At 40.9% G+C, this 13,501-nt stretch overlaps 1 protein-coding gene across 2 annotated transcripts in view; it reads right to left on the minus strand.

Moving 5' to 3' along the window:
* kiaa0825 (KIAA0825 ortholog) overlaps nt 1-13,501 on the minus strand; it is a 160,657-nt gene that overhangs the window by 89,142 nt on the left and 58,014 nt on the right. For both annotated transcript variants that reach the window (XM_021315778.2, XM_036144422.1), the window contains exons 17-22: nt 9,386-9,616; nt 8,991-9,295; nt 8,561-8,667; nt 4,408-4,552; nt 2,787-2,933; nt 938-1,032 (exon numbers count right to left, since the gene is read on the minus strand). In XM_021315778.2, coding sequence (XP_021171453.2) covers nt 938-1,032; nt 2,787-2,933; nt 4,408-4,552; nt 8,561-8,667; nt 8,991-9,295; nt 9,386-9,616 — 1,030 coding nt within the window. The remainder of the gene's footprint in view (nt 1-937; nt 1,033-2,786; nt 2,934-4,407; nt 4,553-8,560; nt 8,668-8,990; nt 9,296-9,385; nt 9,617-13,501) is intronic.

A 13,501-nucleotide genomic window follows, 5' to 3' on the forward strand; every position in this document is an offset into this window, starting at 1 on the left:
TTGCTTCTGTCTTTAAGTCACATTTCATTAGCTTATTTAATTTAGTGTAATGTTTAATTACTTGTATTTTTACTGCGTTTGTAAAATTTTATTTTGTTTTCTTTTATCAAAGCAAGTCTCTCTTGAAAATGAGATCTCGGATCTTAATGAGAAAACCTGTAGAAGTTATAAAAACCTGCATCTACTAACCGGTTTCTATCACAACTCAACTCTTAAAATTGCGATACATGGTCTAATTTTAATGAGACAATAAATAATTAAGAAACCTATCGTGTCGTCCAACCTTGCAACACGATAAAAAAGTCTGTGAGGGGGAGGAGGTGGCGACTGGGATTAAAGGGAAACGCTCTGGCTTTCACACATTAGTTGAAAACTGTTTCTGTGCTCAGTTTCATTTACTTCAACTGGACAACACAGAAAAGAGGCTCGACTATGATCCACACAAATATCTGCTTGCAAAAAAAAAAAAAAAAAGGCTGAAAAGGGCTAAACTGATGGGTGAGCTTCAGTCATTTCTGCATTTCCCTCTTGGATGTCCTTCAGCTGTGCAGCACCTGATTCGGCCACTCTTTGTGGGAGGATGTGCAGCATTTTGTAAATTAAAAATCACCTTTTTGGAGCTCATACCTTAGCTCTCCTGCTTCCTGCATCAGCGATGACCAACGCATGCTCTTGGTCTTACCACTGACCATGAATCACAATCCATTTCTGGTCTTCACAGACAGAAGCAAGATCTGACGTGACACCAGCGTCCATCTGCTAATCAGCTGTTTCCACCACTCAACTCTTATTTTTTAAAACTAAAATGGACAAAATGGACATCTAAAGAAGGGATAAATGGAAGTTTTTTGTTGTTGTTTGTTTGGACGCACCTGAGCCCACTGCAGAAATAAAAAGCAAAGAGACACACATGTACGTCTCAAGTAAACTGCTTTACCTGTTGGCTACCAGGCTTGTGAAGTTGACCCGACTCATGCCCTCGTACGCCGGCAGCAGCCTCAGCCAGTCCCACGTCCAGTCAACCACTTCGCTCTGTTGATGTATGAGGAAAGCGTATTGTTAGTTATTAATCAGGGTTAATACTATCAGTGCATTACTGCTCCAGCTGGGACCCCACTAACAAAGGAGGAGGGGGGGGGGGGCACTCCAGCGCAGGCCACGACACTGGACGATCAATCATGTCCGCACAAGAAGGTTTTTATTCCAATAAGACAGCAATTAATTTATAAAGCCATTTGGGGGGGATGTAGCCATCATTTATAGAAAGATAAATCAATTTTTGGAGTGAGTCGTTACTCTCCTTGCTGCACTTTTTTTTTTCTTTCCATCTTCAGTGGCACCCTGCCAACCCCCTCTCCTCTCTCTCGCTCCATCTCCATCTTTCTCTTGGTTATGGACACAAAACAAGAATGCACACACAGAACTTTCATCATGGAAGAGGTGAGAAAATAAAAGTCAGATTGCTTTGATTCCTGAACTGTCACTATTTACTCCAGGTTCAGCTTTTATGGAGAAAAGAAGAAAAAACTTTCCATCCAGCCATCCATCCATCCATCCATCCATCCATCTGTGTTTTATTTCCCCTTAATGGTTGATTGATGGGCGTAACTGGGTTTTACCTCCCTCTATTTTACTTGACAAACAGCACTGGCACCTGAAGCAGCCAAAGCATTTTCATCATTCCCGTAATGGACTGTTTCTATGCAAAGCTATGCAGCCTCCTGCGATAAGCCTAAAACAGGCCAAGTCTTGGGATTAAAATGTGTCTGATCCTTAACAACAATAGCAACAAGCACAGTTAGCCTTTTAATGATAGCGAACTTCTAAATATATATTTTTTTAAGATGAATAAGAGCATGTAGAGAAACAATTTATTAAATGTTTTTCTTTGAGACCAGCAGTATTCACTGAGATACAAAAGCAGAAAAATGAACCTATGCAACCAGCACCCAACACCTTTAGGGAGGACAATGCATTTAGTTAAATACAGAAGAGCTGTATTTAATATAAATGAAGACAACTGGATGAACTGACTGTATTTAGGTGTATGAGAGTAAAAGGGGCTGAGTGTAAACGCATTGCACACATTGTGGATGCAAGGAAAAAAAGTGAAAACGATGCATTGTTTTCCATCTTCATAAGACCCATTTGTCATCCTTGTGCTCTATAATTAAAGTGCTCCTTTCACTTTGCAACATCGTGGTACTTTGTGTTATTCTGTTACATAAAAACCCAGTGAATTGCACTGTAGTTCATGATGGAAACGTGAGAAAATGTAGAAAAAAGTTCAAGGGGTGAGAATATTTTCTCAAGGCACGGAAGCACTCCTGAGGAGGGATTTCCAATAATAGAAAATGGGTTTCAGAGCTCCCACAAAACTGCACTTTAAGACAGTAATTCAACTTAACTTTACTCATTTTTCTGAACAAAAAAAAAAAAAAACTTCTTTTATTTTCCCACTTTTTTCAGCTTTCTTTTCTTTCTGTCAGCCAAAAAGCGCCATGCCTGCAAAAGGCAGCAACCTTTGGGAAACGCGACAGAGCGGAAAAGTTCAGAGAGCGCCATAGTTCACTAAGCGCTCCACAGATGCTCACCTTCAACATGAAACATTCGTCCTTGGTTAGAGTTAAATGACGCACAACGACAGGTACACCCAGGCAATAATACAAAGCCTGAAAAGTTAAAGTTGACTTGAATATTTAATATTTAAATGAATCACGTAAGAATTGGAGAGTGCGATCCACTAAAAAGTATTTTCCCTCTGAAACGACCTGCGCTGAACAAACCTGATTCAGCCTCTTCTTGCCAATGTGGTCGTACTGCAGGAGAGGGTTGAAGGAGGCGGTGCGATCGGCACGCTCTGGGCCGACATTGAAATTCACCGAGAGGAACGGACAGTCCGTGCTCCCGCCGAGTTTAGACATCAGGAGTTCCTGCATCCAGGAGGGGAGACGAAGGAACACAGGAGAGGAACGTATTATCCAGAGACAACATGAGATAGCCAGAAAAACTAAAAGTAGTAAACTAAGAACTCTAAAACTAAAACGTTATGAACAACACCTTTATCAAACTCAAAAGACAAGAAAACATACTACAGGTAATTCAGCATACAGCTGAATCCATAGCAAACAATAAATGATGGTTTATTATCAATAGCCTTACTGAGACTGTTATTCAGCTTTATTTTACTGGATGCCAACTTTGACTGACTCATCAAAGGGACAAATTATTTAACCTTACATTAATAATGCTCTTACATGCACACCGACAGCCATAAGTCATATTCTTCACAATTTAACAGCTCCTTAAAAATTTGATTATTTAGAGTTTCTTGGAAGAAAACAAGGAACTAAAAATAAGTAAAATGTCCTTAAAATGAGTGTATTTCTCCTTGATTTGAGCAGGTAAATAAGATGATTTGCCAATGGAATAGGATTTTTGCACTTAAAATAGGAACAATTCATCTCCATCATCTTATTTCAAGTGCAGGATGTCTAATTATCTTAATTTAGGGGTCAAAATACTCATTCCATTGGTAGATAATCTTATGTACCTGCTCAAATCAAGGAGAAATACACTAACTTTAAGAACATTTTACTTATTTTTAAATCTGTTTTTGCAGTGTATGCAGAACGTTGGGTAGAGTCAGACCTGCTGTGTTATGCCAGCCCAGGCACCCTGCTTACTAGATTTTTCTTTTTCAGCTTGACACGACCTCAAAAGCTTCTACCGCTCCAACCTGCTAGCTGACTATCGGTCCCTGGCCCACACGTTCCTACATCACTCAGGTTGCACACTTGCTCTCTGTACAGTTTTTGAAAACAGGCTCCCTAAATATTTTTCATTTAGAAATTCCACAAATTTAAAGACTAAAATCTTTTGCCTATTTGTAAGCAAGTTAAATTAATTATCTTTCCACCGAAGGCTTTAAACACTGACTGAGTGAGTAATGCATGGATGGATGGATGGATGGATGGATGGATGGATGGATGGATGGATGGATGGATGGATGGATGGAACCTTCAGAGGCTTGACTAGGGTAGAGGTCTGGAAATCAGGTTCGTCATACCCTTTTTTCTCTTTTACTTGGTGAATTTTCCATTTATCAAGATTTATTTAGTTAGACTTCAGGAGTGAATTTTGCTAGTATAATTTTTATTTCATGAGAAAATGATCTTGATTCCATCTTGTGGCCCAAGGGATTCGATCTCCTCTTCAAAGAGAACTCACAGGAGGTTTGCACTTTGGAGGTCACCTGCACATGATGAGATCAAAGCAAGCAGACTGCACACAAGCGGTGGCCCTCTTTTCTTTTTTTTCCTTTTTTTTTTTTTTTTTTTTTTCCCACCCGAACAGCCTGCGGCCTCAGGCCAGCAGCCACCTAATTGCTGGGGAGCACTTCCCTACCTCATTGCCTTGGATGATGTGATAGATCTGCCTCAGGTAGACGCAGCCACCTGCTTTGTGGCACACCTCCAGCAGCATCAGGCCTATTTTCTGCTCAGTCAGTTCAGCCGCAGCAGCTCCTCTCTCTGCTCCCTGCTCAAAAACGCTAAGAGAGAACCAGGGGAAGGAGCATTAAAAGACAACGCAGAGAGAGGTGAAAGGAGACAAGAATAGGAAGCAATAACATGGTATTTCACACTTCTGTCCTGAGAAAGTATTTTCTATTAACATACGGAATTTAGATAAAAATTGAAATTTGTCATAGACCAAAATATTAACAACGTCTGAGCACTCACTAGAGTTTGCTTTATTACTGGCAAAAATATCCATTCACAGCAGAAGGATGGAAACTTAAATACATTTATTTTTTTTACCAAATATGTAAAATAAATTAACCTTAAATATACAAAAAAAAGTTAGCCAAGAAGACTAGTTTAAGCAAAGACATTGCCAGGCACATGTAGCCTGAGTTATATCTTTGGGCACTAGCAAAATTCTCAATGCGATTTCAAGAAAACCTTTAAAATTTTGTTAAGCAACAAAATATTGTTGGTGTGACAGAACAGAGGAAGGATATGAAAGAATAAGCGTACACTAAAAGATAAATACAGTTCTATTAGGGCTTGTGCACAAATTGTAAAGTTCTGTCTAAAAGTGTACGGAACAGTTTCAGAATATTTGAGAAATGTTGCAGGAACATGTCCAAACATGGATGCTGTAAGTTAACTTGTTAGTATTGGAAAGCGTAAACTTTTTTCCAAATTTTCTCATCCTATAACCATAAACCTGGTATTTTTTATTTATTTTTTCACCTAGGTAAGGCGTAATCGTGACGTGGCACTAAAATGATGCACAGGTGTCAAAAGGTTTTGCACATAAAAATCTGCAAACGGGTGGTGTGCATAGATATCAAACACATTTACTTTAAAACCCCTAAATAAGCTTGCAAACATCTTTAAAATTCACCAAATTAGCAAGTATAGCTCACCTGTGTGTAATTTCATCTCAGCATGAATAAGGCCTCAAACAATAAGGTCTGACCAGTAAAGAGAAACAGCTAAGGCATGTTAAACTAGAGGAGCTGCAGGCATGCGCTGCTCAGGTGGGGGATTCTGCTGATTGGACAACTAGTAGTCATGCTTTCCACGGATCTGTCTTTTACATAGATTGATGAATTGTGAAAAGAGAGTCAAAGCACTTTGTAGTTAACACGAGGAAAAAGGAACTCTTTAAAGGAGCAATAAATAAGAAATTTACTGCAAAATCATTCTAATTTGTCACCCAGGATGAAAGCAACATTCCCTATAAACAATCGGTCCTCTCCATCAACAATGTCTTAGTCACGTTTTTCTCTTTTCAAACCTAGAGGTACGGTCCAGAACTACTTTGGTTCAGAGTGTAGCCCGTGTTTACTTCCTGGTTCCTCAACCAATCATATGAGAGTTCCCAGGGTTCCGAGCACAGAATGCAGCATTTGGTATTTTATCTTGGCAAAAGAACAGGAGCCTGCAAAAATGCCAGCAAGAGAAGAGGACCAGAAATAGAACAAAATACAACATTATATGCCTATCCTGTGATAGTAAAAATTCAGTGGATTTTCACACCAGCAACGAACCGTTGAGAAATGGCTTTTTTCTCCGTGAAGGCGCTGAGTATGTGTGTGTTCCGATTTGCAACTCTAGGTATCAGTATTACTTACTGCTCCTTTAAATGAGGGAAAAACTTAACTTTGTGACCATCAGACAATACAGTATGTGGGGGGGGGACTAACATACAACCATGCCAGAGGTGAAAAATGACAGTGGCAGCGTCATTCTGTGGGGATCCTTGCTTCACCAGGGACATTAAAGATGATGAAAGACAAATCAAGTTACATAAACGAGAATCCTTGAAGAAAACCATTAAGAGGTTGAAAAAGACTTTTTGTTTTTTGCAAAAGTAATAAAGTACGAAGCCTATAAAGGGACTTTGAAGGCATGATAAATAAATACGCTTCCATGTGCATATCAGATATGTAAGAGTACACAACAAATCCTGTCTTACTTATATTTCATTTAGAAACAATTTTTTTAAAAACATGTCTGTTCCCTTCCATTTGTCACTTATGTGCTACGTTTGCAGAGTATTCTGCGCTACGTTTGGTGAAAACTTTTACCTCAGTCTGAATGCGACTGGCCACATTTAGATCAGGGGCCTCGTTGCAGCTTTATTTAAACCAACGCTACTGAACACAGGGGAAAAATGCAACCAAATCGTGAAAGCTTACACTTAAAATATTTTCATAAGATACCAAAGAAGCTCTGACCAGAGGATCTCACCACACAAAGACGGTTGGTGTGAGTGTTTTTTTTTTAGAACGTGTATGTGTAATTGTATGTCAAGGTCCTCAAGCATGCACAGTTCCCAACCCTGGCATACGCCCACATCATTTCTTGCCCTCTCTGTATGGATGGCTATCACACCACCGTCCATCAAGTCTTCTCCTTCACACACACTTCCTGTCATTGTTCCCTCTCCCGTCCTCTTTCCCCCCTCTTCCTCTTTGTAATTATAATATGGCAGAAGCTGTGTCGCCTGTCAGCCAGCCATTGGCTGTTTGACATTGAGGGTGGCAAAAAAGAAGAGGAGTCCCGTCTTGTCCGCATACGTCGGCTCATTCTTCTGCCTGGCGGCCCGGGCTGGTTGTGTTTGCCGGCGGTGGCGGCTGTGCATCCGTGTCAGCACCTGCGCTGTATCCTTTCCTGTCCATCACTGTGCAGGTGAAGCAGATGATTGGATTCAGTCAGCGGGGTGATTAATGAGGGCCCCTCCGGATTTGGGACAGCCTATCAATCATGTCATTAGGGCCAATGTGCCCTGAAAGAGGCAGACCTCCGCCAAGGAATAACTGCATTCATCTTCATCTGTGTATGCATCCCGTCAGCCCAGCCAGGGTCACCATGATGGAGAACAATAATCTTCTCCTATACAAATTACTTTGCAAAGACAAGGTGGGTGGTGCAGTAAGTGGGCTGGTGGTGGAGGAGAATGGGGTGGTGGGGGGGTCTACATTTAGGAAAGGAAAGGAGGAAAGTGAGATGAAAGAAAAAAAAAGGGGGCTTGCACAGGGGGCAAATGTCCTTTTATAGGGGTTTCGTTCCAAATATGACGGCAGCAGAACAGCGGCCGTGTTTTACCGCGGCTCTCTCTCCGTCTGACAGTGTTCTCTGATTGTTTACAAGTCAGGCGTCACTTCCCTGTGAAGGTTAGTTTAATGAATAGTAATGATCCCTCTGAATGCCTCCGACAGGTGATACATAATCACTCTTCTTTCACTTTTCCTCTCTCCTCCAACCCCCCCCCCTCGCCCCGACGCTCTACGCTGGCCCATCTGTTCTCTCTCTTTCTTTTCTCCACCTCCCGTCCCCTCTTCATCTTACTGTAACAGGCGGGCCTTTCACTAGGACCAGTTGCAGCCTTTACTAAATGTTTTCATCTGTTCATTTACTTAAAGTTGTTACGCCACTAAATCGCCTCTTCATGAGGATAGATGCACCCAGAGCTCGTTATGATGAAGTGACCAGTCAGAGACGCCGTTTTCTGGGAACGAGGTTACACAACGGCAAGCCAAAGGTCACAGGCTGACCCAAAATGAAAGCTGGATTCCCATCATCCTACGCTGGAGTTCTCGTAGGCCAAATGGGGCGTCCACCACATCATTTACCAAAGCAAACACATGTGAGATCCATCGATTTCACTCAAAGCTTTTAAATGAAAAATTTGCTTGATTACGCAATTCATCAAACTTTAATTGCTCAATTAAAAGAAAAGAGTATTTCTTTTTTTTTTCTCTTCTTTAATGTCAAGTCCCTAAAAACACCATCAGTCAGGCGGATCAGTTTGACCCCCCCTTCTGTCAGGCCTCAACCATCTTCTCAGCGATGATCAATCAAACCTATCAGAGTGGCAAACTTAATGTATAAAGTGTAATTTTTACAGAAGAAAAATGCTTTGCATGAATTCACAACTTTAAAATTATGTTACTGAAATAATCATAACCATTCGCATTAGCATTAAATTCCCATCAGTACCTCCCTGACTGCAACCTCTACAACCCTTTCGGATGGCCTCTCACCTTTCCGCGCAGAGTTTGCGAGCTTTCTGTAGCTGCATGGTTATCCACTTGGGTCTCTTTTCCTCCAGAGCCTGCAGTACTTTCTGCACTGTGGGTTTGGGGATACCCTGGCATAGATAATTGACAGAAATTGTATCATCAGTCGCACCAAATCAGCCGGACGTACTATGTAGTTACATCACATACATAAAAAAAAAAAAAACACATACACAACAGATTACATGCAATACACACAACACTGCATTCACGCTCTGCATCAAACTGCAGTACAGTCGGTGATGCAATAATACAGAGTTCCTATTATTTTAGGTCTGACCGGCAGACTCAATCAAAGGAAAATCGTCTGATTCCGATGTCCGCCTAATTGATTGCAGCATCTCCAGTTGTAATTGAACTGGACCTACTAATCGGCGGTGAGTAAATGGTTTACCTTTTGCTGGATGCTCATCGCAGCCTGCAGGCACTCTCTGAGCAGCGATAGGCAGTCTTTTGCCCCGCAGTCCAGAGCCAGACCACTGATCTGTTCTAGCGCATCGGGGTCATCCAGACCCTGGATCAAACACCCCAGCAGCGCCCAGAGTAACAGGCCCATTGAGCGCAACTGCCGGGCATGCTGGGACAGGTACTTTTCCGCCATTTGAAAGAGGAAGCGGACAGAGAGAGGCAACGATGCTACGGCCAATGTGAGGTTGGTGAAAATGAAGGACAGCGCTTGAATTGCTTGGCATATGACAGCTGAAATGAGAAGCACATTTTATATTTAAAAGAAATAGAAATAATAAAACCTGTCATTATTTTCAAATGTGAGCCAGGGTGTGCGCTTACTTTTAGAGGCAGTATCTTTTCCTCTTCCGTCAGCTGTGCCGTAGTTCCAGTCCTTAGGTATCTTAGCCAGGACACTGTCTGGCATCTTCCGTCTTACGAGGGCAGCTTTGCACTCATCTGTGTCCTGCCAAGCCAGCACCATGGAGACCAGGTGCACCAGAATAGTGTTGGTTGACTTTGTCACCAACGCTCGGACGCAGTCAACAACCACCGGTGCCGTCTGTGTAGTGTCTACGAGAAACCCCAAAGAAAAGCAGCCAGTAAGAAAAGTGAAAGAATTAATACAGAACAAAACACTGAAGACGTCACTAGTTGAATATATTCTGTTCAGAAAGAATTTTGAAAAAGATAAAAGCATAAAACAAAAACAGACAAGTTTGTTATTTCAGTAATTCAGAGAATCAAAACAGAAATGACAAAACTATGCTCTCCAACCTCATGGGAAATTTGCAGCTGCCCACGTGGTCATGCCAAGTACCTAGTAGGGAAAAGCCTTATGGTCAGCAGAGATGAGGATTGAGCTGTCTGTCCATAACTTTTCATACACCTGTCATATTTACATTTAAAGCCCTTTTCATTCAACCAAAAAGCTTCTGACAGAAAATGACAAAACAAAACCGGCATTTCAGAGATGGATATCCTTCTCAGCAATCGATGTGAAAACCTTTATTGGTATCACAGCAGTCCAGCAATTGCTGGCCAGTTTTTTGCATGTTTCCACCGGTTTCCACCGGTCTTTTGACAATTTATCTTTGGTGAAGAGCTGCAAGTGTTTAAGGTTGGATGGCCTCCTTGTCATCACCCTAATCTTCGAAACCTACCACAGATTCTCCGTCAGGTTCATGTCAGGACTGATACCAGGCCACTCCAAAACCTAACCACTTTTGGTCAAAAAAGAAACATGTAAGTGAAATTAAACGATTTCTTTGAATCTAAACATGCCTGGGATGTGAATAACTATAGGGATAACTGAATATTTGGGAACACATGTTAAATTTAGACTCTGCATGGATATAGCCAGGGGTTGACCACGGGCACTACTGTTCTCTTCACCGTCCAGGCTCTTTCTAGCTCTTCCCTGCTCCCTCGGTATTTCTCCAGTTTTTCACACTCTTTTTTTCCTGATGTTTCCACCACTTGGGATCATAGCCACGTCGATCAGCTGTCCTCTGCTGCTTATGATCACAATGCCAGGTTGGTTGGCCATTGCCATTTTGCTTGTTTGTATCTGGAAATCCCGCAGGATCTTAGGTCTGTCTTTTTCCTATATAATTAGCTTTAGTTAAATAAAACCATATGTATATATTCTATTACTAGGCTGTTGTAATTTCAATGAAGACAACATTTAAATAATATTGCACCTGTAACTTACTGTAATTTAAATATATTGCCTATTTCCTTTAAATAAAACATGGGATTCCTAAATTTGTTCTATATTAAACCCAGATGGCTGGCTCGACGGCAGCATTTTTACTATCTTCACCAGGTGCAGCATGGCTTTCATCGCTCTCCCCTTTCATATCCTGTTATTATTGATAACAGAGTTTCTATAGAATGAGGTTACACGGCACCTATAAACTTCCCACAGCTCTGGGTGTAACACTACAACCTACAAATTATAGTGGTGGCCCACAAATTTACAGGATCGCCTCGAAGTTGGGTGAACTCAGAGCCCCAGACAAAATAAAAAAAGAGGAGATGACTGCTTGAAAGAAAAGGAGTCTCAGGCGAGGGTAGTCTGGATCTATTCATCTAAGTAAGTTGATTTTCAGACTTTACACTGGATTTAGGTTATTGACTCATGTATTGATTTGAAGAAAAAAAAAACCTTCTAACTCCTGTACGCTACAGCATCAGAGTAAGAGGTGAAACTGTCAAAACTCTCAATGTGATCTATGAAAGTTAATTCAGCAAACAGTTTAAATAGAAATGGGGGCACTGGGGGTATCCTGTAACCAAAATTATAATCTAAAGATTTGGAACAGTCCAATAATTAAACTAATTACCCTTTGAGGATAAGTGATGATTGGGTGACATTGAGAACTTCTTTCTGGCACACTATCTCGCTTTCGTTCATTTGATTTTTCCACCCCTCCCGTGCTTTGTCTCTATCCAAATACTTTTCTCCAGTCACCCTAATTTATGCTGCAATAATTACCACTCAGCCAGGATGTAAGAATCATTCCTAAAATGAACTCTCTTCACTGCAGGAGTTCTCATAAAGCCTACATCTGAGACAAGAACAAAAAAGAACTCAGTTAAAAATCATAATATTGTCATACATTATAATTTTTTCTCAATGTCAACACTTTCCTTGCGGGAAAAATACTAATATATTGTTGACAGATTCGCTTTAGAATAATGAGAACAGTTTTTCTTGAAATTTAGTGACGAATGAGAACTGGTGACGTTCTCAGTTGTTCATAGAAAATTCTTGGTATCCATTTCTTAGAGATACACAAACAACATATCAGCTGGAGCTAATTCTTTCTTCATTTATAAAACAAAATACAAAAATAAAAAGTGAAAATGCCATCTGTTATGTTGGCATGTGGGTTGCACAGTGACGCAGTGGGTAGCGCTGGTGCCTTGCAGCAAGAAGGTTCTGGGTTCAAATCCAACCCTGGGTCTTTCTGCATGGAGTTTGCATGTTCTCCCTGTGCATGTGTGGGTTCTCTCCGGGTACTCAGGCTTCCTCCAAAAGTTAATTGGACTGTGTTAATTGGCTTCTCCAAATTGTCCTTAGGTGTAAATGTGTGTGTGAATGGTTGTTTGTCCTGTTTGTATTTCTGTGTTGCCCTGCGACAGACTGGCGACCTGTCCAGGGTGTACCCAATGAACGCTGGAGATAGGCACCAGCAACCCTGCGACCCCATGAGGGATTAAGCGGTTTGGAAAATGGATGGATGTTGGCATGTTACATTATGTGTTTACATCCTGAGCAGGTGTCTGTTTCGAAATAAATGCAATTTCGTAACATATGGTGACAAGAAAGATTCTTGAATCTTGACTGGTGATTGGACGGTTGGTAACTAAATAGCTGATGTTTTTCCAAAACTAAGTACACCATATATAACCTCGACCAGATTGCATATCAACAACACTCTTCTTTGTGGAAGTTTTTTTTTTTTTGTTGTTTTTTTTAATAGTCCACTGATTGTGTCAGTGGGATGGAGTTACAGGAAACACTAGTGTGTAAGAAACATCTTGAGAGAAAAATGTATTTCACCAACAAATTCCACAGTAGGGACCTTTAGGCCCAATTGACAGGAAGACAGGTTTGAGTGTATCCGGAAAACTTTTAGTCGGATAGGGGGCCCCATCGAGACGAACCGACTTTGAAACTAACATGTTTTGAACACTGTTCCCAGAGTGGGAAAGAGTCAATGTTGTGGATAAATGTACTCTGGTTTTAATGGTGAATAAATCTGAAGATCATCTGCATAGCAACAAAATTTGACACTGTCCTGAGTTATGATAAACAGCAACATCTAGAAAGCCGGGGGCCTAACATGCAACCTTGTGGCACCCCACACGCAATGAGTGAAAATGTTCTGTCAGTCAGGTAAGAGGTGAACAACTTCAGTTATGCAACAAATACCAAAACAGTCATGTTGGCGAGACAGGAGGACAATATGGTCCACAGTATCAAAGGCTGCTGTAGGGTCCTGAGGCGCCAGAGGTATTGGCCATTATAGCCAAGTGATATAATAATATTATTAATGAACCGTTGCTAAAGCAGATTAAGAACTATGCAGAGATCTAAATCTCTAGGATTATTTTTTCTAAAACAGCATTTTTTTTAAAGAAAATTGTTGAATTTGCATAAAAATATTCTAAAATCATCCTAAAACTCTGGAGAGACGGGGCAGATTAGAAATGGGTCTAAAATTTGATAAAACCGAAGGGTAAGGCATGTTTTTTTTAAGAAGGGGAAGGGCAGCTGTATGTTTAAAGGCAGAAGGAACAGTTCCTTAACTCATACATGAGTTAACATATTAGAGGAGATGAGGAACAACGGTGTTAAAAACCTCTTTTCATTAACTTAATAGGAAGAAGGTCAAAGGGACATATTGTAGGTTTCATATACTTAACTATTTCAGACCATTTCTAAGA

Source organism: Fundulus heteroclitus, chromosome 12 (genome assembly GCF_011125445.2).
Source record: "Fundulus heteroclitus isolate FHET01 chromosome 12, MU-UCD_Fhet_4.1, whole genome shotgun sequence".
Lineage (NCBI taxonomy): Eukaryota > Metazoa > Chordata > Actinopteri > Cyprinodontiformes > Fundulidae > Fundulus > Fundulus heteroclitus.